This window comes from Manacus candei, unplaced genomic scaffold, assembly GCF_025592945.1.
Source record: "Manacus candei isolate 608988 ecotype Guabito, Panama unplaced genomic scaffold, ASM2559294v1 h1tg000046l, whole genome shotgun sequence".
Taxonomy (NCBI): Eukaryota; Metazoa; Chordata; class Aves; order Passeriformes; family Pipridae; genus Manacus; species Manacus candei.
Window position 1 is genome coordinate 4,680,207 of NW_026138094.1, and position 27,207 is coordinate 4,707,413.

The 27,207-nt window shown below is 39.8% G+C and overlaps 1 protein-coding gene across 4 annotated transcripts; it reads right to left on the reverse strand.

The window, feature by feature from the left end:
- Positions 1–322: 322 nt before the first annotated feature.
- Positions 323–25,507, reverse strand: LOC127475316 (tropomodulin-3-like). Of its 4 annotated transcripts, none has more exons than XM_051797016.1 (11): positions 25,416–25,507; positions 19,722–19,775; positions 18,915–19,102; positions 17,391–17,547; positions 9,917–10,039; positions 9,230–9,319; positions 8,584–8,714; positions 7,563–7,670; positions 5,977–6,120; positions 5,475–5,619; positions 323–3,343 (listed from the first exon to the last, which is right to left on the reverse strand). In XM_051797016.1, exons 3-11 carry the CDS (start codon positions 19,038–19,040, stop codon positions 3,312–3,314), a joined length of 1,056 nt encoding a protein of 351 aa, XP_051652976.1. In that variant the 5' UTR covers positions 19,041–19,102; positions 19,722–19,775; positions 25,416–25,507; the 3' UTR covers positions 323–3,311. The 4 variants fall into 4 exon arrangements, with proteins under 4 accessions (XP_051652976.1, XP_051652977.1, XP_051652978.1 ...); XM_051797017.1 differs by lacking the exon at positions 25,416–25,507 and adding an exon at positions 25,131–25,236; XM_051797018.1 differs by lacking the exon at positions 25,416–25,507 and adding an exon at positions 21,858–24,752.
- Positions 25,508–27,207: the final 1,700 nt, after the last annotated feature.

Genomic DNA, 27,207 nt, shown 5'->3' on the forward strand with positions numbered 1-27,207 from the left:
GTGGGCTCCGGCGCCTGAGGGAGCCGAGAACTCGCCCAGGCTCAAAGGAAGGGATCCTGTTTGCCCGTCTCCACCTCCGCCCTGCACCGCCCGGTGCGGCTGAAACAGCTGCACAAAGCAGCCTCACGCCCCGCCGCACCCCTCAGGGCCCGCTTGTGCGGAGCGAAACCCCGCTCCACAGCACCAGCCCTTCATTCCACCGCCGTCACTCCACTCGCTTTCCTTCTGGAGAAGGACAGGTGTTGCTTTGACACAACATAAACACATGGGTCAGTTTCGAGCAAGTCAGTGTACTATTGAAAAAAGCAAACAAACAAACCCCCAAAACCACAACAAGAATACAGTACTTTAATCATCCACAGCATTTACTGGTTTACAATCTGACAGCATAGAGTGCTGATAGGCTAAAAAACTCAATGCATGTTTCCTCAATGGAAATTTAAATTGAACACTTGCTTGTTTGTAGCTTACAAACATAAGATTACTCAAGCTGTAGAGAGAATGAGGCTATTTCTTTAAAATACAACAGTAATAGATAATTGCTTTGAATTATAGGCTATGTTTCCATGCTTAGCTGGGAACCAACAGAATCAATATACGCAGTCATTTGACTTCTTCATTTAGGCTGAAAAACAATCCATATGAAAAAAAAATCATCTCTTAGAAAAAAGACCTTGTGTCTCTGGTAAGTGGTTATCAAAGCAATACCACTCTCTCACTCAGAATCAATGAAGTCATACACAGGATCTCACCACACCTACAGCACGACATCAGAGCGTCCACTTGACTTGTTGAGACCGTTTATGATTCCTGGCTACGGACTGAATTCCCTCATTTATTCCAAACAGGATACACATTGCAGGCACAAAAGTGATTGTTGTTATTTGTTCCATGCACCATACCAAAACAACAAAGTTTTCTATGCCCAGTCTGTCAGATACCTGTCCTTAAAGTGCTGACAAAGTCAAATTCTTACCTGCTGTCTACAGAGCTAAACCAATTATTAAGGTCCACTACTATCGCCGGTGACAGGACACCTGCATCTTAAAAGCCCCTGCCTTTGATTAGGATGTAAATAATTAAACAGCTGAACTTGATTTAACAAAAGTAAGGAAGGGATTTGGGCTATCATTTCCATAATCCAGCCTTTCAATTTTGTCCTTAATTTTCAAGTAGGAGATAACTGTCTAATCTTGTTAGATAATGATAAAATAAGTCATCATAGAATCACAATATGTGAACAGATTCTCTGAATATGGCAGCCCTTCAACAAATGAAGGAAGACATCACAGCCTGTTTTTTGACACAAAATGATTATGGTGCATAGCAAATAAAAAGTAAAGTACAGCTTTAGGCAACTCAGCACATGACATGCTTTGGCCATCTTTATACAGCACTACCTGTAAAAAAAGACACTTAAATGTGACTTTATGCACACTGTATAGGAACTTAAATTTCAAAATCTATAAAGTTCTCGGAAATTTACGAAAGCTAAACCCAAAAGAAGCCCTTTTTGTTACTCATCAGATCACTCCTAGTTTTTTCAAGGTTATAGTAAGTATAGTCTTTGGTTTTAAGAGAATTAATTCCAAGTTGTTTTGAAGAGCACATATTTATTTGTAATTCTAATAAAAGGCTGATTTTGAAATAGGAAAAAAAAAGTTCTTCCACACGTATAAACCAATTATATACATCCTCATTGAAGGCACTATAGTTTAATATTCACTGTTGCAGTAAAATTCGAAGTCACCTCTGGAATAAAGTCTGTCTTTAAAGTTCCAAAACAAGATTTGCAGCAAATTACAATGTGGGCACAGTGTCAGAGACTTGCTCTGTTAGGTTCTTATGGTATATACAAACTGATGCAAACATCTCAGTCCCCTCCACGTAAATACATTTTCTATACATAAAAGCTCACCACATTAAGATCTCTGAATGAAAAGAGTTGTCAGTTGAATTCTCTGTTGCTATAAATATAGCCAAGCAGTCCTTTAGAACATTTTTGTGACCTCAAAGCAAACTAGTACAGGACAGTCCAAGCAGACCTAACCAAAAAGCCTCTAGGTTTTTATATTATTTCAAAGAAGTGTATTGTGATTATGTGCAGAAGTTGAAGTGATTCTTGTTGCCTTATTAGTTCGCTTAAACAACTTTAAATACTTTAATAATTACTACATCATACAGATCTGACACTACAGATTGATTAATTTTTGCATGTCTTAGGTAGTGTTCCAACATCGAGACATAAGCAAAACAGAAAAATCCTTTCTCAAAAGTGTTACTTCAGTATTAAAAAAATGATAGATTTATATGAAGTACAAATAGCTTAATACAACAGCTTCAAATAAAGGATTTTTCATTTGCCAGCAATTTAGGTCAGTGGTTTTACACTTAAGGTTGCTCTTCCTGTACAGTTACGCAGAATTTAAAATATGCATGTCCACTACTTCTAGAGAAATTGATACTTGTGAATGTAGATAAAGTTTTTTAAACAAAGAATATAAACTAAATAATGTTGATGAACACATGAAATCAGTCTAAAAATATATCCAGTTCAGATACAGAGCAAGACACACTTTTGAAAAATACTTAAAGGACTTAGGTGTAATAAAAAAACCTGTCATTTTTCAAGGCTCCTAATTTTTTTTTTTTTTGCAAGTCTTTTGTATGAGTCCCTCTAATCTCTTGGGAGAAGTCCTTAGCCCATTTATTTTGGTTTGCCTTAAAGGGATGTCTTTAAACTTACTCACAGTATCAAGAACGAATAAAAAATAAAACAGTAGAATTACAAATAACATTGCTGTGAAAGATTTCTCTTCAGTGCATATGAACAAAGCTGAACAGCTCTACACAATGAGTCCAGCTGTTGGGTGAAGAATCCCTTATCACTAACCCATTGTTTTCAGGAATAGACACACCCCTCCACGTAAATAAGCACCCCCGGATTTTCTAACAAACATTTTAATTGGGTCATTATCTTCTCAATGACCTTAAATGTCCCATTCTTTGACTACAGACAATTATACCATTGATTTGCAATTATATTTTAAGTAGAAAGCTCAGCCGAAGTCTTGAAATACAAAAAAAGTTCTTAAAAAAAAAAACCCAGTCAAAAACCATGGTACAGAGACTGGTGCAGTTACTGTGTCTCCATGAAAAACGTGATGCATACCAGCAGATTATATAGCTTTGCTTTTAAAGGAATGGGGTTTCCAGTCTTTTCCCTTCTAAGCCAGGTCAATGTAGTCCCAGATTGCCAAAGCCCACGGTGCTGACCGTGATGACTCCACCGGGTTTTGACAGCAGGATTGCTAATTGTCTCCTTCGACCCTTCTCTTGCGAACTGCAACAAGAGAGAGACAAAAAAAAAAGTGTTGCTATTTTATCATGGTAACTGTTTTTTGTATTTCTACAACATGAACATTTATTTGCCACCCGAGGTTTCACACAGTACAACTTAAGGTAAGGAACACTTAGTGCAATCCATCATTTCAAGCTTATGCTTCAGCAGCACTTATTACCTTATTCACAAACAGTTGCAAACACTTGCAAGGAAAGACTTGTGGGAAACATTACTCATCTTATGTCTGGTAAGCAGATTTAGCCAGTACTCTTTTTTTTCATTGCAGTTTTCTAGTGCTAAATTAAGTTTATATGGCTTCAAAGGAAACAGTGCAAGAGTTTCACAGTATATCTAACACAATTTATACACACACAGAAGATATTACATTCAATAGCCTAAAACATTCCATTTATTAATAAAACATTTAATTGTTAGAAAATGCAAGAGCAATAAAAATTTGTGAATAAAATCACTAAAAGCTCACATGCTATATTAGACTGAATGACTGGAGTTTTCCTAAATATTTGTATTATTTTTGCTATTTTTTTTCACCTTATCAAATTATGTTTTCCTTTTCTGTGCAGACATAAACAAGGCTACGGTTCTTACAAATTATATAGGCCATCTCCATTTTATTTTTTAAAGTCTAGCAAGCACATCTATATACAAAGAAAGTGATTCTGTTCTCAAAGCCACTCATTGGAAAGTAGGTGACAGAAGTTATTCACACCTGCTTTCATCAAATTGCAAGAACAGAGGAAAGAATTTCGAACCTTAGACTTCTCCAATCATGCAGTTAAAAGCAACAGGTGCAGTTTCAGACAAAGAACAGGGAAGTGGTACAACACAGTGTAAGCAAGAGAGAAAGAAGATGTAGATGCAGACTATTTTTTTGGAAGAAACGTACAAAGACAGAGATGAGAGACTTGGAACATCTGAGTTTCAGTGCTGAATACCCAGCTGGGTATCCAGAGTGACCTGTCTCTGTAGCTTCACGGCTGGAGAGATGAAAAGGTATTTGCAGAAACTTTTACTCACATACTCCTGACTAAGAAAGCAAAGAAAAAAAGGCAAGATATCAATAGAAAAATAGATTTACAACAGTCAAGCACTAACAAGAGAACTAGTGAGAAGAGAAACCTTAGAAAGTAAAAAGACACCTGAAGAATTATGACAAATAACTGGTTTAGAATCTATTTTGAGAAACAGTTATAGTGTCTGAATGCCTTTCTTCTCTCTCTGTGCTCTTTTCTAGTTACTCCTCCTCCATATCTTTCAGAGCTGTTCTCCTCAACTTTAACCTTTACTCAGAGGGGAAGCAGATCTTTAAACCAAATTCCAATTTCCTATGTCATTCCCTCTAATATATTCCTGAACTACTGCTACTGCTACTAAACTGCCTGGCCCATTTTCATACTGATGAGACGTATAATCTTTACCACAAAGCACCTAAAGACAGAAGATTTAATTAAATAGAGTTTTAAAATGCAATTCTATTTAAATAGATGGACCACATTATCTTGCAGTTGAGTGCTACAAGTATTTGACATTATACAAACGATTTCCACTCATGTGCTACATTATTAACCGATTTTCTGCTGATCCATTTAGTTAGGATTCTAACAGATGAGCTCCAACAAAACTGACTGCAGCAAATAAAGATGCCACTGCTACCAGCTAGAGAGGCAGGGATGGTACTTGTGCATGACCAGAAGAGATGACCCAGTGCCAGCCTCTGCACGTGACAGGATGTACTGGCATTCAACAGGGCATCCTACACTGTTCATTTCCAGTATTGTTTTTAAAGAAGCAGTGGATCTCATCTGAATAAAACTGAACAATCAAAACTATTATTTTCACTCCTTTTGCCACAACTCACATGGAATTTGAATGTTCTTGTTCCAGACTATGTTAAAGACCCTCAACTCATATACCTGAACACCCTGCAACAAAACAGAGAACATCAAGCAGCAATAAAAGAGTCAGGAGTACAGCACAGGAGAAACCTTAAACTGATCTAACATTGTGCTATCCTGGTTTTGTCAAGGGAGAAGCAGAATAACCAGACACCTTTAAAGCCTGTGCCACACACACATTCAGTTAATAGTCAGTCTCTACTGACAGGTCTTACCCAAATCATTATTTTTTGTGATAGCTGCAGCTGCCCTGGCTCGAGGTCCCTGTTGTGTGAAATGGTATCCGAATTTGAGGATCTTGGTGTTTTCTTCAAGCATTTTGGCAATTTCTACTTCTGCAAGTGTGCCCAGCTGCTGCCTCTGTTAAAATAAAAGGTACACAAAGACAACAGAGCTTATATGTGTTCATTCTAAAAGAGATCAGAATACTTTAACCAAATCAGTCAATAAACACTCAGCTTCATTATGATTAATTGAATAGGCAGAAGGTCACAAAATATGTTTGTGCACTTCAAAGCACCAGGAAGCACAGAAGTGACCTGGAATCAACTTCAGCTGTGTGCTTCCGAGAATCTTAAGGGCAATTATGGAGAGTGTTAAGATATTAAACATAAAATATTTTGAAAAGTTTATCACAAGCTGTCTTCCAAAAATATTCAGTCAACTAGGACTGGCTGGTTTTAGCTTTGATACCACCACCACCACCACCTCACTTACCTGATTATCAATTTTGATCTCTGTCAACGTTTCATTGTCTTTCAGTGCATCAACTAGTGCCAGAATTCCAACTCCAGTGATGAAGTTTGATTCTATGTTTAAACTTCTCAATTTTGTGTTTACTCTCAACATTTCTGCAAGAGCCTTTGAATGTAAGAAAGTATCATTAAACTTTTGAATTTTGCTACAGTACATCACAGACATAGAAATAATCATTTCCATAGGAGCAACAAGTTCATCAGTACATGGTGTAACTTTCCAAGCTTTCACTTGAGACTGAACTGAATCTTCAACCATCTAATCTTCAACCATTCAATTATCTACATTTCCTTTTTAAATAGTATTGAGTCAAGAAAAGGCCTGTCTTTCTCTTGTTACAAACTAAAAAGCTACACAGAATATAAATTGTCTGAAATTAGCATATTGGACCAATTCCATTTTGTAAGCCTTCACAGCCTACAATGAGTAATGCAAGCTGCTAAGTGAAGGCCAAAGAGAGGGCGTTAGTTAGCTGAAAGAACTGGATATGGTTAATTTGTAAACAGGAGATCTGACTTTCAGAATGCTTGTGCCTACAGATTTGGTAGGAAGAAGTAAAATTCAAAGCTCTAAGCACAGTACCAGCATGTAGCTAAAAGCACTTTTATGGAAATATACCTGACCCTACTTCTGAGAAAGGAAGAAAACAAGAATAGCTGACTGCTGAGGCTTACTGTCATAAAAATCATACCCTGTACATTTTTTTCTATCCAGTCACAATGCAAAGAAACCCAACAAAAACCACACCCAAAAAAAGAAGCATTTATAGATTTTTATTACATTCTGTTTCACTCCTGTTGAAAAGAACTTTTTAATTGACCCAAAACCAAAGCTTTCACATGTTCATTTGCTTATTTAATGCTGTCTTTCAAACTAGATTCCTTTTTAATTTGAAATTAAAACAAATGCAAAGGATTGTTCTGTCAAAACAATTAGTTTTGTTTTCTTACCTCTTTCTTTGCAAATAAATAAGGCACTGCTTTTGATTCAACATAGAAAAAACCAAGACCTGATGATAAATTAGTTTAAACTGTATCAAACTAGATACTTTGACTAATATTATGCTGCATATACCAATGCTTTAAGCAAATCTTTGGTAGCAGGGAGATCACAGAAACAAGTATTTTACAATTTTCTTCAACTAAAACTCTAGTTACCTAAAAAATATTATGAGCTTTTTCAGTTCTCTAATGTGCTTCTTGCAAATTAATTTTGAATACACTATTGGCTACTGGAATGAACTAAACAATTATGAAAGAAAGAAAAACAAGAAAGATTAGCAAAATGAAAAGTCGGGGGAAGGGACTGGAAACAAGAATTCTCACTCATCTCACAGGTGATGCATTGCTGCATATTAGTCTGCTTGTAACCATTTACCAACTTTGACACAACAAAGGTTTGTTAAAGAAAACATACTTTACAGTGTAACAGAATGTAATCATTTTCATCCCTCATCATTTAAACTGGATTAAATTCAATCCCTTACCACTGCCTTTCCATCCTAACTTCCCTTGCACCCCACTTCAGCACATTATCAAGATACTTACAACAGCAACAGGATCATTGCTTCGGGTGGCTGCCAGGCTAAAATTCTTCACATGTGTGTTGGTTTCTAAGGCTTTTGCAAATTCTTTCAGCGTTGGAATTGGTATGTTCTTGAATTAAAAATAGCATTTTATTCTCTTGAGATATGTAAGTTTTCCCCCCTACCCCAGCTTCTTTCAGTATCTTATTCTTTTTACAGTAAAATGTCCTATAATATTAACTATCACTGGTCTTGAGCAGTCTCACAGTAAAGATGCAATGCCTACAAGGGTCACCAATTCTATAAAGCAATAATTTTTACAGGGTAGTATCAACCAAGCTTAAAAGGAATAATTTTAGATAATTAATTAGGGTAGCAAATTTCTCAGTTTATTATATCAGGAATTTTGATCTGTTGCCTTTTTAGGCAGCTATTTTGGCTAGCATTTATCTATAATACAGTATTCTTAAACCAAGTATTTTATTTTCTTCCTTTAGTAAGTGAAACAAGTAGCCTTGGCTGCTGACAAGGCTGTCACTGCTGTCTGCACTGTAAGTCAGCAGTGCTACAGTTCTGTTTTCTTTCAAGCAAATATACAAAAGTTTGTCACATTTAAAACCACAACTGTTACACTCAGAAGCTGCCCTAACGGCCAACAGCTCTTTTGTACAAGAATCAGAAGCATGTCAGGTACAAATATAACTTTGTTTGCAACTGCAATAACTGAGAGCACGTCGCTCCATCAAGGACAAAGGATTCAAAAAAGTAGTTCACAACAGTGAACTGCTGCCAACTTGGCAGCAACAGAAATCTGGGCTGGCAGTAAGAAAGTCTAAGACTTTTTAAATCCACATTTGGCAAAAGCAACCAAGATGGCTTATCGGTTTAGCTCCAGGTTTCTGAGCTTATACACACTGCAACGTTTAGCAAAAAGGCTGCTGTACTTAAAATAAGCCTCTCATGCTCTCTTAGAGAATTTTGCAGCTTAAAGTGTCTTCTACTGAGAAAAAGCAGCATATTTACTGCAGGCTTCAGGTAATTACCTTAATGTTATTTAAATTAACTTCAACAAGACGAGAATCATTATCTTTAATCCTTTGCAGCGTCTCCTCCACATTTGTGGGATTTGGTGGTTCATCAAAAACAGGCAACATTTTTTCACCTTTTACTATATCTGAAAAGTAAGGCATTTAAGTGTAATCAAACAAGTTGCATACATTCACTGTGAATAAATGATACATATACTAAATATTTACTGTATTTAAAGATCATTTCATCAGTCTTTACATCTCTCCCCCACACAAAGCACACCATCCTCTCCTGAAATACTTTCATAAAGTTCAATCCTTTTCCAAAGGTCTTTACAGCCTTTCAGCTTTTATTGCACACCAGCTTTTTTCAGAAAGCACACAGAAGTTGAACTGCAAACACAAATATAAAACCTAAAAAGCAACACACACAATGCATGTTTATGCCTACTTTTGTCACCAAAAAGTGACTTAACTGCAGTTTAGTGTACGTATATTGTAATTCCAGAACTCAATTAGAAAATGTTATAGACATACACATTTCCAGACTAAGACTAAAGAGTCTAAAAGAATGTTGGTGCAACAGAAAATAGTTAATGCAATAGTAACTGCGTGCAGCACAAAGAATTAATTTTTCCAGCACTTGCATACAAACACTTACTTGAAAAGCTGTCTTTGTCAATCCCATTACTGCTTCCTACTACATCACAGAACTGATTGTTTGTTATCAAGTTGGACATTCCCAGTATAGCTGTAAAAGGAAAAAGAGAAACAGCAAAAAAGCATTTTTATTGTTCCTGACTAATTCAGCTCAGATGAAGGTTCCTTTAAATAACAAAAACTGATGTCCGTACAACATCCAGTTAACAGTGCAAGAAGCCATTCAATACCTTAATAATTTTAAAAAGTAGAAAAAAAATTAATTATAGACTTTTTAGTTGGCTTCCATATCTTAGAAAAATTTGACCTCATCAGGTTCCAGCTTCAAAGTTAAAAGTGCTATTCAGTCACAAAATGAAGCTTTAGGAACACAGGTACAAAACAACACATTCTTATACACAAGAAAAAGCAGTCACCTACACAACAAAACCCAGGAAGTCTCAGGAATGGATTTAAAGGTTTTGAGTTTGAAAATCAGGTATCTTTTGCAGGCCAAAATAGTTTACCTTCCTATAAATTATCACAAATCAACAAAGTTGAAACGCTACAAGGAAGCTGGCATATAACATGATATAGTTTCTATCACAACTACAACTTCCTGAGGTCAGATAAATACACTACCACATTGATTATAGATCTTTCTTGTCTAAAGATGCACTGGCCCATTCATACTTCAAAAAAAACTAACCTGCAAGGTCACCTAATTCTGTGTCTGTGGCACTGGTCAAGGCTTCCTCCAGTTCTGGATCAAGAGAGAATTTTTCTTCTGCAAAAGACTGTACAGGTTTTTGCTTGGGGATAAATATTTTCCCTGCAGTAAACAAAATGAAAAGTCTGATGTTACTTTGTGTTATGTACTTATTTTTAAATTGTTCTGTATCTAAAGAATACATATTATATTTAGTAAATCCTGAGAAGAGCATCACAGACAGCAAAAAGGAATGAGGTTTCTTCTGTTTTTGCAAGTCAGAGATGAGGAAAGAGCATAAAGAGAATAAATTTTCATGAGTCTGTATCATGACTCCAATCTTATTTAATTCTCCTAAGGATTCAAAAGTAACCTATAAGCCTCCATTATACCTTTTAAACAGTCTAGAAAAAGTGTCTAAAAAGATTTAGTATCGCTAGAGAACAATGACCTGTATCCTCTCAAAGGAGGAAGGGACCCAGGCAGAACTTTAACCTGAATGAGAGAGTATATCAAAGAATTACCTGAAATCACAGACCTGCCTATTCAGTGCAGTTTTTACAGCATACATGATAATTTCTAATTTCAGATGTGAACTCAGTTCTGAAGTAAAAAAAGAGATGCCCAAGATGCTTGAGAAAACCATGGTTTGTGAACAGCACAAAACAAGATAACAGATTTCTCTGGCAATGACATTGTTTCCTGAAATGATACTTAGAAAGGCCGTGGAAGATTCAATGGCAAAAGAAGCAACAGTAATACCACCAACTTTTTAGTTATTACAGGAAGTAATAAGAAAAGTTACTTTAGAAGACATGCATTTTAAGTAGAGGTCTGTGTAGTTACCATAATTCCTGCATATATCTTCAGCTGAAAAGTTAGGGTAGGAAATCAGAATACAAGCAAGATATTCTAACAGTTCAGCTGTGAATGGTTTAGAACTGGCCTTTCAGAACACAGAAATCTACCACTGGGTAAGAGCCCAGGAGAGGTAAGGTGTGCTTAGGTTCTGGGCAAATTAACTTGGTAAGTAAAAGCTCTGGTACTGATACATTTGGTAGAAGTAATTCAAAACTAGACAACCATGAATCAAATCTTAACAATTATTAAAGTTTTTCAGACTTTCCAAGTTGCCTGAGCTATCAGCAGAAAGAGCTATGGGAAAAAGGTTCCACTTCCTTTTGTTATTTCCTGGGGTAGGAAGTGGTGTTGATAGTCTTCCTATGAAGTCTCAGTTCTAATTCAGGAACCCACCCTCTTCCATATCCATGGTTATACAATATTTCCACACAGGAATCACCCTAGCTCATCCCAATTACATGATTACAGACCTTCTGGGCAGAAGCCAGAGACTTAAGATTTTTTTCCCCTGGTACTGCTCACAAGTTTATCTTGTCACGTGCTTGGGGTTAAGACTAAGTTTAGCATTTTTGAATACCTCCCAGTGACACAAAGCTTTATAGGGATGTTTCAGTTTTATTTAGGGGAAATGAAGTGGGATTTTGGTTTCACCACTGGTGGGAAGCAATGCTGAAGCCAGGTCCTGTGTCCCACAGTAGACACAGGCATCACAAACCCCATCCATCTTCTCTCTCTCTCTTCAAGTTCCCATCCTAGAGTAAAGTAGTTGTGGTTCATTTTCTTCTTAAAGGAAGTTAATGCCTTACCTCTAGCACAGATTACAAAGAAGTACATCAGGTTTTTCTCTGACAACACAGTCTGATCAAGATCTGTTGCTAGCAACACAGTATTTTTGTTCCTGGGTTGCTATCTCTTTGGAAACTTGTATAAATGGTCATTATCCATATTTAGAAGCAGAAAATAAAACTCCTTATGTAACTGTAATGACTCCAAACAGTAGCTGAATGCAGCTGACATGTATTACCACCCATATCTCAGCTTTCATGGACAGTGCAAAAGAAACTGTTTGTGGTGATTCAGGATTAAAAGAAAACTTTCATAAAGTAAAGGTTTAGGTAGTAGATGTTGCAGGTTATTTTAATATAATTGATACAGTATGTTTCTACCATTTTATTTTACCAGCATCACCTATTGAGGAGAAAATAACTTTCAACTTTAATTGTAATTTTCAGAAGAGATACAAGAATGTTTGACAAGGTTTTCATTAACCCATGAAACAGCCATCCTCTCTGCAGCATTAGTGGAGCAGGCAGAGAGCAGAAGGAAATCAATCTCATTTAAAAGCAATTTTGCAAAAATGTATTTCAACCTAGATCAGCTTTCTGTCTGCTTCATCACACAGTACTTACAAAAAAAGAGCTACTTTTCCTGATGTTGCTTTTAAGTAATTCTTAAATTCATAGGTTAGGAACGTCTGGTTCTAAACATTTGCTTTCTAAGAGTAAGACTAAATTTATACATATGTGCCTGACTCTTAAGAAAACCTGAAGAGAGAGAAAAGTATATTCAGTTTTTAATAAAGCAAAAATGTTAAAAGCCACTGCCCTCCAGAAATGTTCACTGCAGCCAACTCCAGTCATATGAACTGAGTCAGGAGCAGTTTTTGTTATAAAACAGGTCACACCCTTGTGTACATAATCTCTCATTCATTGGCTTCATGTCATCCTAGCCCAGAATTCAGAGGTTTACAATGCACACACAAAAGCAGGTCCTTCCCCACTCCCCACTTCTAGTAATGAACTTACTTCCAAAGGGATAAGACCCCTGTGTCTCTGGGGACAATGATCTAACTCAAGGCCTGCTGCCAAGATAGTTTGGCAATTCCCTTCCTCTCTCACTAATGCAAGCTTTAAATAAAAAAAAAAAAACCAGAAACCACTACACATCTGTGCAGCCCATGAGATGTACAGCTTTCCTGGCCCTCAAGTGGAACACTTCCAAATAGCAGGGATTTGATTACATGAAGGAACATGACATCCTCCTTCTCAGCCGACAAGGATATTGCAAAGATTAAGCAATACAACACAAAGAGGCAAATTTCAGGGATGTTCACATCATTTTTGTAATAATTATATATTCAGGTCTTCTATGCCTTTAAGCTAAAATGTTAGATGATACACATCCCAGGATTAAGTCACAGGCTTTATCTGCTACAGAATAAATTTGCAGTCCCACGTTCCACACAACTGTATTGCTCAAAAGGCAGGAACACTGGATGCTGTTTGTTGAAGTGCCCTGGACATTTCATACACAGACTCACAGTATCCAAGGTGGGGCTCAACATGTTGCAGAAATCAGGGCTGTTCAATGGGACCACCACTGCATATTGCTGGTACCATTCTCACACATCCCACAGTCCTTCCCCCATTCCAGCAAGCAGCCACACTTTACACAACAGAAGAAAGTCTAAAATCCTCTTTTACAGTACTCCATTTGTGGAAATGAATCAAGTGTTACCTCAGGACAACTGAATACAAGTTTTTCTCATCAGTGGCTTCATGAAGAAAAGTAACATCTGATATATTCCTTACATCTTATGTTCCTTAAAGTCTCCTCAGTTCAGAATTCTGTATAATCCACACTTCATCCATCTCCAGTTCTTACTATGTGAGAGACTTAAGTTCATTAAATTGTGAGCACAATTTAATACTAATTTTTTTAAATTCAACATACAAGTGACTTCCTCAGTATCTTACTGCAGAAACAGAACTGTTATTCATTATCTGATTACAGACCACAGAGCAGTGAGTTAGAAAACTGTTTTACATTAAGGTTGGAGTATCATATGTTACTTTGTTCTAGTGCTCTTGTATGGAGAATGTCAATCCCACAAGCTCTTTCTGCAAAGCTCCTACAGGATATTAGCTTTACTTCACAACATGTAACACACTTCTTTAAAGAGCAGGGATTCAGTGGCAAACAGAGAACACAGCATCCCAAATCCTGTTGCAGCAGAAGGCAGTGGTGATTCTGAGCAACAAACTGAGCAGGGTGGCAACAAAAGAGCTCTAGTCAGCCACAGTTTGAGCCTAACAACACTTTCTGGGTGATACAGACAAATCAAAACAAAACAAAAAACAAACAAACAAACCCCTCAAACTTCAACAAGCCCCAAGCATTAAAGCAGAATCAGAGAATCACAGAATCAGCTAGGTTGGAAAAAACCTCTGAGATCATTGAATCCTGCCAATTTACCCAGAACAAACATACCTGGCAGGAATGAAAAGGGAAAGTTGGAAGAATAGGCTACAATTAGGAAAGTGCAAAGGCTAGAAATGCAAAGTTTAGTTTACATAATACTTTGCTAATGCCTTCCATTATACAGCACAAAGTACATTACTGATCTTAGATATGTTTTTATCTCAGGTGCAATAATTCAGTTGTTTTGCTGTTCCTAGAGAAGTGGGGAGCACTGGTCAGACAAGTGGAACACTTTCAGGGGCAACAGTCTCCAGCACTAAAGCCTTTACTGTTTGCATGAGAGATCCTTCTGCTTGCAGTATGCCTTGTAAAATCTTTATGACATACTTCCATGCACAGATTAAGACAAAGCTAGTTTTGTTGCAATTATTACCACATTGCTCTCATGAATCTGTTGAACAATGCTTTACTGTATGGTTCAACACTTAATTGGAACGGAATGTGACTTAAATCGTTAAATCATGTTTAAAAACAAAGTAAATTTTTACTGATGCTTTTAGAAACAAAATCAGGCACTGGAAAAATGGAATAGGATATCATTTAGGGATTGTTAAACTTCACATTACTTTAGCACTGTTCATCTCACTACAGGAGGACACTTTACATTATTTCAGATCTTCTACATTTCATAGCACAAAATAAAAGAGAGGTTCCAAAGACTTGGGAGAAATCACATCCTCTATCACTGCAAGAGATGCAACAGTGTTTTAATAACATGCTTACCCCAAAATGAGGTACTTGGGACACCTGGAAGAGAGGATTTTCCTTTACACTGTAGTAGGAAAACAAGGTTACCAGGATCGGCAGCAAGCCAGGATGGCTAAAATTAACCCAGGATAAGCTTCTTGGATAAATCTGCTGGTCAAATCACCATGCAGGACATCAGTTCTACTAAAATAGAATAGGGAGAGAGAAGGATAGATTTGCCCCTTCTTACTCCATGAAATGAATAATTAGGCCAAGTTAGAGCAACAAGACCAGCCAGGTACACAGAAATGTTTTAGCAAATCCTGACCCAAAAAATGGCACCAAGAAAATACCTGCAGTTCAAATCCATCTCTCTCCTCCCAAAATCTCTGGAACTGAAGGATGCATTTGTCAGTTTTCTTCTCAATTGACAGGAGAATCAGGCAAGATTTTCACCTACTCCTATTCTACAGTGTTTTTAGCATTTCTCCATAATACATTGTTCTAGTCAAAGAGAAAAATTATTATCCAGCCTAGTTGTTTGTTATTTTTTTCTTTTAGTATTAAAGAAAAGCACATTAGGATACAAGCTCCCTCTACATAAAAAAACCTTACACATGTATTAAGTTTTACTTCATATTCTTTCCAAGTTCTAAATCTACATAAATATAATGATTTCTTGATTTAAAAGATTAAGTTACATAGATTTGCCATTTTTGTGCAAAATGATACAAACATGGCAGCAAGTCACAGCTGAACCATAATATTTCCATGAGGGGAAAAGACTGTCCCTCACCTACTACAAAATGAGCTTGGCCTTCTTGCCTCCTGCCCATTTACCAGAGCATGAATTTCCACACAAAACATTTGTTTCCACATTTTTAGTTTTAATGAAAGTAAGCTCCATTCCATGTTTCGTATTATTTTCTCTTCTTCTATGGCATTAAAATAAATGGTGGAAAAAAGTTATTAAACAGCAACTTTTTTTTTTTTTCCAAGAGATACAGGAAATTTTACTAACTAAACTGGTATGACTCATTGCAACATGCAGACACACTGCTGTTTAGTAATACTTTATTACATAGAGGAAATGACATTTGATCTTTCTTAACCAAGATCTACGTTACAGCTGGTCCCTTCTGTTTTTCTACACGATTCTCACAGATTTTATCCACCCAAACAAATACTTGTGCATGTATATGTAAGCTGACTGTAGAGAACCACCTATCTGAACCATAAGGCACCCTACCTGCTGCTATGAGTACCTTCTGCATTCAGTACATTGCAATATCCTTATCTCAGTTACTCTTACAGACCCTGTCAGCAAAGAAGTGTCACAGTTATCTCAACACAAGTGGTGTTAAACTTCAAGCTAAGGTAAAACACAGTGTATGAAGGAAGTAGTACATCATACACAGAGTGCAGCACATTGTAAAGTCATAATCCCTCTATTACTTCAAGGAAAAAGTAGAAAGGCACCAGCATTGTCAAGTACCTGGCACAGGCAGAGAAAATGCAAATATGCCCAAGAAAATTTTCACCAAATATACACTGCTATCTTATAGACAAACTCAGTAGATGAGTGAAGACGCAAATCTGAAATAAGCTATGATTCACGCCAGAGAATTATAAGTAGAATTAAAGGGTTTCAAACCCTTAAGAAAAGAGGAGCCTGTTCATCTTGGGCAGCTGGAATAGAGCTTAGCAACAATTTGCTGAAGTCTTAGTGCAGCAGATCTGCCCCTGCTGCTAGGGAAGGTTCAGACAAGCCCGGATTCATAAGCACTCAAACACTTGTGGTGACAGCTAAAGGCCTCCTCCTATGCACATGTACCCACAGCACAGCTCTGGGAGTTTCTGTCCTTACCAATACTGTTTTGTAAGGCACAGTGGATTTGGGAACTCTTGTTTTATGGGAAAAATATGAAGTTATTCTTACAATATTTAAGAAGCACATTATTATTTAATTTTCTCTTGAAAAGGCAAATGCTCCCATCAAGTCAATGAGAATATCAGATCCAAAGCAAAAATTTCTAATCCCTGGCTTTAATAACATGTCCATGGTTTTTAGACCACAAACCACTGCCAGATTTCAAAACTTGTTGTGATGTTAAATATGTAATTAGTTAGTACTAACTATGCAATCTTATTAAACCTTTCAGTAAGGACACTAGAAAAACAACATGACTGCATACACCACTTGCCTGGCCTTGTCAGCCTACAGCATCTTTGAACATTACTGTGTCTCCCACGACACTGCTCAACTGCTATTTTTCTAATTCAACACAGTATTACAAAGGCTGCTGTCTGTGTCTAGCACAAGGCACAAGCCACAGGCACAATGACAGCATTTGTTATTATTGACGCAAATCAGGGTTAGCTCTTACTTTGAGGATCCCATCCCCATCAGAACTTGGCAATTCATGATAAAATCTTTGAGTCTTATTTCCTTCCTGTGCTACATACAAACAGCACACCAGCTCCAGAGGCACAAAATGCCTGAACAGGAAGCCTCCTGCCTCTGCACAGCAGCACTCACTTGGGAACGCCGCGAGTTAAAAAGCACTAGAGCTGCCAGTGCTCCAATAAAATTTGGTTCACAGCAGTTCTGGCTGGTCCACTTCAGGGATTTCATAACCACTTGCACCGGAAAGGGTGGTGTTACCTTTCTTTTCTCTGGTAAAAGGCACATAGTCCTCCCTGTCTTTGTGCTCGAGCGCCTGCTTCTCCAAGTACGCCAGGAGCCGCTCCCGGTCGAAGGGACCTGAGGCTTTCTTTGCAGTCTGGTCCTTCTGCCGGAAGCCTGCGGGCAGGAGAGCATTCTGCAAAACAAATGGAGCAAACAAGAACAGCTTAGAAAGTCTGGGGGAACACCTGCTTAGTTTCATTTCCCTCTTCCTTCTCCCTCTCCGCAAGGTTCAAACCTGAGACATCCTTTTCAGGCAAACTCTGATCCCCTGCCAACTTCCTTTTTTTGGGGTACGGGAGGACACAAAGTAACCTGTTCTTTAGACACAGAGAATGCAATGTAAAATACAGTACACTGCCCTCTGAATAGCACTAAAGCAATTCTTTACAATAACTTCCAGCACTCGATTTGCTAGTTAATTTGAATTTCGTTTCTAGAATGAGCACTGTTTAAATGAGCAGTAGGAAATAAAACTCAGCTATTTCCAGTTTAGACATTCAGTAAAAGCCTACTTCCTCTATCGTTTACTTATATGTTTCTAAGTCTTTGAGACAACTGACTCTATTATTGTTTGGCCTTTAACACAGAGTATTGCTACCTTTTGACCTGACTCAAAGTGGGGAGTTTCTTTGATATGATGAACATATTTTAACTAAAGAGAAAAAAAAAAGAGGATATTAGTAAGGAAAGAACAGAATGTATAGGAATTCACACTCTTTTAAAAAAGACAACCGAACTCTTCTGCCAGTTCTCCCCTGTTAAAATGCCCATAAAGCCAAAGGCAATTAAGGGATCAATAATATCTTGCAGTACAACAAAATAGGTGATCATAATATTCTTAACTGATCCCTAAACCTCAAGACTGAACTTAATCTTAAAGGAAAAACAGAGAACCACTAGGTGAAAACACAAGTCTTGGAGTCTGACATTAGCTGCAGTATCAGTAGAGGACAACTCAGCTCATTATAGCAGAAAGCTCTAATATCCCAATATTCCAATACCCCATGCTGACAGAATCATTCAGGAGCTCAGTAATTATTTGCCTTCTCTTTACAAAGTCAGCATGAGGACAGTGACAGATACAGACTACCAGATACAGGACCAGGAATCTTCAGAAGAGGTTAGCACCCTGCCTCTCCCATCAAGCTCTAACAGCAGAAGCAGTAAAATAAAAATGGATGCAAAAGGGCTGTTTATTGGAAACAGGAAAGTTAAACAAGCCGTTCTAAATAAACTTTCTTTTCAAGAACATGACAAAGAGCAATTTTTATTTATAAATAAAGCCCAGAAAGCTCCTCATGACTATCCTTTCTTCCATTCTCCTCTATTGCAGTTCCTTGCAAACAGGAAATAAACATTATGCACATGTATATATATGTAAGATCACCAGCAGACTAGGAAAAAGCTCTGTCCAAAAGTATATCATACAAAGACTCAACTTATTATACTCAAGTTATGGAACAAATGAAAAAAATAAAACTTCTTTTGGCTAATGCCTACCTCAGGGTCAAGATCATCCAAAACATTTTCCAGTTGTTTCAGTTCTTCTTCTGAAAGTTTGCCAAGAATTTCATCCTCATCGAGATCTTTGTACTTGTCCAAGTCCTTTCGAAATGGGAGCGTCATGACTTGGGCTGTAGCAAGTTGCTCAAATACTTCAAAGTCCAACTCTTAATTCTTAACCAGATCTATGAAAAAAATGTTTAAAAACAAATAACCATAGTAAAGGTAAATATCCCAGCTACAAAGCATCTTCAACCTCCAAATACATCTCTGAAAGGAAAGCTTTTCATCCAGTAGTCATATCTGTTACCCTACAGCAGCCAAGGAGCACATGGAAGCTGTGTACACCTTCCTTCTCCACTGAGGAGAATCCTGTCCTGCCATGCCCTTTTCCATCAGTAACCAAGCCACATCTACTGCCAGATGAAAGTCAGTTCCCAGTCTTCTCAACGAGAACTCCAAGGCCATAATTCCCACAGAGCAGGGCAGGCTGTAGGATAGGAGGGAGGAGATACCAACTATACCTAGTATTTATGAATCCAGTTAACACCAGTGGCTTTTATGCAGATGGTTATTTTGACTGCAGATAATGCAGCCAAAAGAAGAGTTAAGATGCTCCTCATTTATTGTTGCTGTTGCAGTTGAGGGCAGTTAAGGAGAACTCTATAAACAAGCTAATTGGTTATTACTGACTCATATCCCTGCATATTACCTACAGAGGAAACAGAGGAAGTTTGCCTCCAAGTTAATTATAGAACTACCATTGAAGCAACATTCTGTTCTGTACAAGGAAAATCAAAATACCTTGATGAAAAGCGTAGGAAATACAGCTCCTAAGCAGCAGCACTCCAGTCAATCCTACAAAAAAAAAAATTTTTTTTTTAAAAATTAAAAGTAAAGACAGACTGTGTAACTGCTCTCTAAATATTATACTTGGACAAAATCAGGGTCCTTCAAAAGATGTACAGTCTATACAGCACTTCTCATGGACAAGCAGAGTGCAAGGAACCTTTTTTTTAATGCCAGAATTTTTTAGCATTTGTCTTGGAAAAAAACAGTTAATCCCAGCAGCGTTGAAGCAGACAAGTTGTTTCCTCTCGTTTTTCTGAAAGAAGTTACAGGATTCTCATTTTGTTCAGCCAAACTCCTGCTTCAAGTTGACTGAGCACACAGACAAAAGAAGGTAACTTGAATGACTCTTTGTAGGTAAGCAAGAGAGTCCATAAGGTATTGGGGGAGCAAAAGTTAAATCCATACATTCAGGCTCATTAGTCTCCTTAAATGCTTTCTTGGCTCCACAGAAATACTCAACAAAGACCAGACACAAAGCAAATGTTATTTCTTCTCCAGTAGCCCCATTCCAGGTCAGATGCTCACACCACATACACAACTGCATTACTTCAAACCTGCACTTACAATGTCCTTCAAAAACAGGTCAATGTAGCTTTTGTCTCTTAAGTAAAACGAAAAGAAGGACTGTATATACATACACACTGTACCATGGAATCTTGCTTAGAGGATTCCTTCACTTCAGTTGTTTACACCAAGGAAGGTCTCCCTGGCTGCCACAGTTACATAAAGTGACATTTTAATTCAGAGACACTAAACAGACATGAGCACATAAAGCTTCATCCACACCATTCAGCCAAGTGTACCTGTAAAGTAAATCTAGTTTTAACAATTGCCATTGCCAGAACGGTAAATTTTCAGTCCCTACCGACACCTACAGCTGAATGAGGAGTATATTTACAGCTATTTTCAGCATGTCTTCTTTTTAAAAAATATTGCTGGTATAAATACTAGAGCTTACTTGTAAATGACAGCTGACATCGATGGAACACAATTCCAAAGCTGAACTACCAACTTAGACAGAGTTCTCTTGAACATAACAAAAACCAGGAGGAACTCCCAATTTCACGGTAAATTCCATCAAAAAGAACACCGTCTGGCTTCCTCCAAACTAAACCCAATCATGTTGGAAGAGCCTGGACCTTTTGCAAGAGGCTACAGAGGTAGGAGCATCCGAGTTTGGTGGCTGCAGAAAATGCAGAGAGCAGCACACCAATGTTTTCCTAAGTTCCAAAAGTAACTCAGGAGTGTCTGTGTGGCCGAGAGAGCCACCTCCCACAATTCTCCATAGTCCAGTGGTAATAGTCTAATGCCTTTGTTTCTCCAGGTGCACAGCAGCTGAGGGACAATTAGCTGATGACAGCAGATGCCACACAATCTGCATGAGTACTTTTCATTCCTAGAGCCTTAATGTTTTGCCCTTCCTGACAGTTCAAGCCATTACACACTATCATAAGAGAAAACATTTCCTGCAGCTGATTACACAGCATTGTGACCAGGCTGCACTGTCTGAGCCCTACATCAAGACTCTGCTATTTACCACATTTCTGCATGTCCATTTGCATTCAAATATTAAAAGGTGTAGTTTTAACAGGTAATTACAAGGAGCAGAATGGTTAGTAGGTTGCAGAATAATGCTGCCCTTACTCTGACAGAGAGCAGCACTGCATAACCATACATTACTTCACGTAGCCTGTATTTCCTCTCCATTAATTGCTGTAAAATGCTGCCATCCAGAATTAATTACCTTTTATTTATTGCACTGGTATGTTTCATATGGGAAAACTACTCATCTTTTGTAACACATTAATTAATGTTCAGGTCACAGCCCTTGGTCTCACTTGTTTCTATAATAAGACCAAAGTAGCCATTTCAAATCCTTAGCTACAATGTTCAGACACACACACACAAAATGAAAAATAAAGAAGCAGAACAAAAAGCCCTATCTCTCTGTAGCTGAGTCTTCACTTCACCAAGAGGAAGAGAACTACATGTGGCCTGCCAAATATAAATGCATGTTTTGAACATATTTTTTAATACCTATCAAAGGTAATGTTTTTTTTTAATATGAAAGCACACAATGTGACAAACCTTTAAAACTTTATGATGGCAGCATTGACTAGCACATCTGCACTACACAGAGGTTGCTGGGTAATGACTTTCAGAAACATTCCCTACAAAAGAAATCACAGCATATAAAACACTAGCATATAACATACTAAAAATCAGGTTTTAAAACATGGTGTTAGGAATTCTCATTGCATAAAAGGGTATAAAAGCCAGCTGAAGCCCTAATCTAATCAGACAAGCCCTTCACCGCCCATTAAACACAGTTGGTACTCTATTTGTTTTCCACCACTCACTGCAGCAGTTCTGCATAGAGACATGAGGAACAAACTACAAGTTTTTAGAAAGAGCAGTTACTTGGCCTGTGGCACATTATATATATGTGTGTGATCTTACTGCAGAGTCACAGGCAAAACTGTAACCCTCAATTTTGGCTTTGCAAATACTTTGCCCTTTTTTGATGAGCCAAGCTAGTTTTCTTCTAAGTATCCTTCTCAGCTTTACCATGAAAACATTACATATATTAAAAGTCCAAAGGGCTTTTTCAGATATATAAGTATAAGGGGAATTTCTTCAGCAACTTCATAGTCACATAAGAAACATTCAGGGAAATGGAAACAAAGCCATCACTTCCAGTCCATCAAATTTCAATTCTCTGTTTGTTATGCAGAAGACAACTTGAAAAACCAAAAATGAAGAAATTCTGTTGGACATCACAGAGACAAAAATCTTGTCATTATTCCTTCACCTGAGAAGTCAATGAAGAACTAAAGAAATAAGAAAACAGCAGTAACTTTAATTTAGGCCATTTTATAATTACCTGAATCATCCCCTGAAAGACTGTCAAGCAACTTCTATACACCTCTTATCTATAAGTTAAAATATTTTTGTTTTCTCCTCTCCGAAAGTATAGTTTTAAAAACCAAAAGATTCTAAAAATAGCAAGCTTCCAATTATCTTTTAAAAACTCCCACTCCCCCCAATTTCTATTATATTTAAGAACACGATTTCTTTGGACCCTAACAGGAGAAACTCTTTAGAAACAAATTGCCCACAGGAAACTCCAGGGTTGTTAAAGTCCACTGCAAATGGTTTCCGTGACTTGGATTTTAAAATAGAAGCGACATCACGAAAAACAAACCGAGCTGGTTTTGGCCAGCACATTCACAGAGTTCACTTTAATCTCATTTGTTCCTCCCCAGCCTCCTTCCCCCCAGCCTCTGCGTGAACCCTGCCCAGAGCAGGGGGGTCCACAGGGCTGTCAGCATTCCTGCACCACTCAGGGCCCCAGACCATCCCAGCTCCTTGGAGGAGCCTAATCTGAGCATTTCCCCAGGGAACCCCGAGGATGGCAACAATTTTATTTTCCAGTGTGTGAGATTATACAGAACTGTTTGTGAAGAATGTGCTGCACTTGAAAGAGCTATCTTTACTTACCAAAGCTAGGAGAAAAATTAGTAGATATAAATATTACCGTAATCCCAGAAAGTTCCTTAGGATGTTTTTCTAATGCCCTTATGATAACTCTGCTGAACAGCCCAATGCTGCTTTTCTTAGCAGAAAGCTCTCAAAAAACCACCTGAGCCTCCCAAAACTCCAGCCTGGGGTAGGGCACAGGATCCAGGTTCTCCTGCTCAGGGATCCAGCAAACAACCCCCAGCCCAAAGCCTTATGGAGCCAGCAGGTGGCAGCTCATCTTTGCCTAAGCTTTTCGTCAGGGTAAATTGTATTTTCCAGGCAGAAAGGAATAGCTATTCTGGGCTATTTTCCTAGAAAAGCAAGCCCGAGGCTTCATTCTGTTCACAGAGACAATTCACTAAGTTTTACACATGGCAAACTGGGCTTCCCCAACTTCACATTTGTCCTCGAGGTGACCCGAGGAGTGGATGGGGACAGACAGCTACTGCAGAGGAGCTACATGGACCACAAAGATGCTTTCATGCTGAAGGAAATCTTAACACACCTGTGTTTGCACTTCCTGCCAGCTCCTCCTCTGTATCAGAGGCCACCTGGAACCAGACAAGGCCCATTTTGCTCTTCTATATGTCCTGTATACAACGACACTGTACTAAGGCACAGTTATCTTGCAGGTAGGTTGCTCTGACTCATGGCTAAGCTGTCAAGCTGGCATTGTCCCATAAAAACTTACTCCTGTGTGCCTGTTTTTGAAAAGCAGTCACCCACACTGCAGGGCTAAATGAACATGCCCACCCAGCCCAGGCAGTGGCGAGGGTGACAGGGCCAGGAGCCCTGAAGCCTGTACTTGGCAAGCTGCACAGGGCACGGAAGTGGCAGCAGTTCAGCACACCCATCTCCATGGCACTTCCAGGCACGCTCATCAAACTTGCTGCAGGGCAGCTGTTATGATCCTAAATAAACACAAGGCCAGGATAAGGTAAAAACCCCAGGTACCACAGATACTGCCTGCCCTGAGAAGTTCCTCTGGCAGAAATCGCCACTCCAGCTGTCCATTCCCTCTCCCAACATGCAGGGCAGCGACACTGAGTCAGGAGTTATTGACCATCCAGGATGAGGGATGTTTTGGCATCGTTTTTTTTCAGACAATACCTGGATGTTCATTAGAGATCTACTGCCCATGGACATTAATACACAGTATCTCCTCCTGGAGGAACTGCCTGCAGGTGTTTTAGTAAAAAAGAAACATCAGGTGCAAGCTTATAGAAACATTCAGATATTCCTATCTACTGCAGAAAAGTGGAGAAACTTGCAAGCCTGGAACGGGACAGCAGAAGAAATTAATTTCATTCCCATTATGTTACTTCAGGAAAACTTCTGAGTACGAGCCAGTTTCAGGTTCTCCCTTACATCATGGTCTATACACCTGACACAGTCCCCAAACTTTAACTGATTCAGTACATTATAGCAAACTCAAAGCACACAGCAACCTCTCTAGAACATCGATTACTTTCAACACAACCTGCGCCTACCCACAAAGAGACGGGCTGACAGGCGCTGGGAACAGCCCTCCGAGCGCTCCGTGCCCGCAGCCGGGACAGGCCGAGCGCCGCCGGGAGCGGCACCCCCCGCCCGGGGCCCGCAGCCGGTGCAGGGAGCGCACCCCGCCCCGGAAAGGCATCCCTCCGTCACCGAGCGCCGGGCAACCGGGGCAAAACACATGGAGCGAACTGCGAGGGTTACGCCGACCAGACCCACAGGCGAAGCTTTCAAAGCCACATTTTCGGGTTCCGCGGCAAAGTCGGGAGCCGGCTAAACAACCACTCACCCCCTCACCGGCACGCCCCCCGCCCGGCTCCTCTCAGCCCCGAGCCCACCGACCCCGTGCAGCTGCCAAGCCCTGGCCCAGCCCGGACCTCCGAAACGCCAGCGGGGGTCCGTGTCCACCGGAGGCCGCCGGGGGCCGGGCGCCCACAAAGCCCCGTCTTTCCTCCTCCCGCCGCGGGCGCGGCCCCTCCCGCCGGGCTCCCACCGCGCCGCGGCAGCGGGCGGAGGGCAGCGCTCGCCCGGGCCCTCCCCGGCACCCTGCGGCCGCCAGCACCCACCGCCCCGTCCCGTCCCGTCCCGTCCCGTCCCGTCCCGTCCCCGCGGCCGCTCCCCGCTCACCCGGGCGGCGGCCGGACCAGCTCCCTCAGCCCGACCCGCGCCTGCGCCGCGCGCACGCCGGGAGCCGCAGTCCAGCCACGGGCGCAGGCGCGGGCTCGGGGCGGAGCCTCATGGAGCGGGCCCCGCCCCCGAGCTCTGGGCCCCGCCCCCGAGCCCCGGGGCCCGCCCCCGAGCTCCGGGCCCCGCCCCCGAGCTCCGGGCCCCGCCCCCGAGCTCCGGGCCCGGCGTGGTGGGGTCGGACACGGCTGCCCTGGGGAAGGTGTAGGGAGGTTGGATCTAGATGGTCTGTAGGATCCCTTCCAACCCAAACCACCCCGTGCTCGTAGGTGTGTGTGGCAGCACCTCCCAGCCGGGCACAGCTGCCAGCGGGGGCAAACTCCTGTGTGCCTTCACACATCCTTGCAGATCTCTCTTGTTGCTTCTTCTTCCTTCATTTGGCCCCTTCAGGTCTTCACCTCTGCCCACATTTTGCTTTTTCTGTGTTCGAAACATGCAGCTTTTTCCCTCCAGGCTGTGGTTGCGTTCAATGTCCTGTCTCTCACTGACCGACAAAAGGAGCATTTACAGGGACACGGTGGCTTCTCCTGCTCCTGTTGGCACGAAGCAGGTGGAGTCCAAGCCCACTCAGGCTCTGCTGTGTGCTCATTGAATTTTTGGACGTTTCATTTATCAAATACCATGCACTAGTAAACACCGTGTGCTAGTAAACACTGTCCGTGTACAATTGTTTAATGTTTATAATGTGAAAGAAATCTGGACAGGTTGTCTTGAGAAAAGTGAAAGATTTCACCCGATTTAGTCTGTTCTCTGCCAAATTTCAGTCTACATGAAAGCTGGAGCTGCTCACAGGCACTAGTTTTCAGAGGTCTGGTTGTTTTACTATGAGTTCTTATCTCACTGTTGGAAACTTCAAAATAAATAAAAAACCACAATAGTTAAAATTAAGGCAGTTGTCTGGTATGTGCTACTTGAATGGCTAAGTTCTGGCAACACAACGGAAAATAGGATTTTACAGCAGAAACTGTTGAGTAGTTGTAGGCATTGCCATTCCTGCCTTCAGAATAAGGCATTTGCAGCATGAAAATGAAAAGCAATAGTCATTAATTAGCTCAGATACAGCAGTTTGAACCTGAATTTTCCAGATATCAAGGGTGCTACAATACTGCTGTACCCTAGAGAAAAATGATTCCCAGGCTTACACAGTAGGTAATGCTGAGGTTCTGATTTTTTCAGAGTCACTGAAAACTCTTGGCAGATTTGGGAAAAGAAATGGGTGGTGAAATGTTGGCCCCATGGGCATCAATGTGAGTTCTGCTGTCTGCTTCAGTAGTGCCAAGATTTCCATAAGATATATAGAGTGTAAGGTATCATACATCAACAATCTTATTTAATACAGAGTTTATTTAAAATATTTTAAATTCTAATAACTAATGGCTAATACATTACTTAAAGATAGTTTGCAAAGTCCTGACTGTGCTGAAGTCATTGATGAAGTTCTTATTAACTTTAATAGAGACAGATAAATTATATTAAAATCAAATTTGTGCAAACTTAAAATGGAACAGTCCTTATTTGTTTGGCTGAACCACCTGAGAGTGCTTCTCTTCAAAGGAAGAAGCTCCCAGTGCACACAAAGGAGGAGGCTGGGGGTGGTCAGCAGGTGATGGGCTTTTGACCACTGTGAGATTCTCCCTTGTGAGGCAGGAGACTCACAAAGCCATGCTGAGCCCTTCTGGCACCATGGGTGAATGAAGAGGCACTTTTATAACCACAAGAGCACTTCTGCAAATGC

Bases quoted from the DNA above. Each gene is read 5' to 3' on its own strand.
- LOC127475316 (XM_051797016.1), bottom strand. From the start codon at position 19,040: ATGACGCTCCCATTTCGAAAGGACTTGGACAAGTACAAAGATCTCGAT. The intron at 10,040-17,390 runs GTAACACCACCC...TGTTTACTGCAG, and splicing joins TTTTACCAGAGAAAAGAAAG to GGAAAATATTTATCCCCAAG. The intron at 3,344-5,474 runs GTAAGACCTGTC...CTCTTGTTGCAG, and splicing joins CACAAAAAATAATGATTTGG to TTCGCAAGAGAAGGGTCGAA.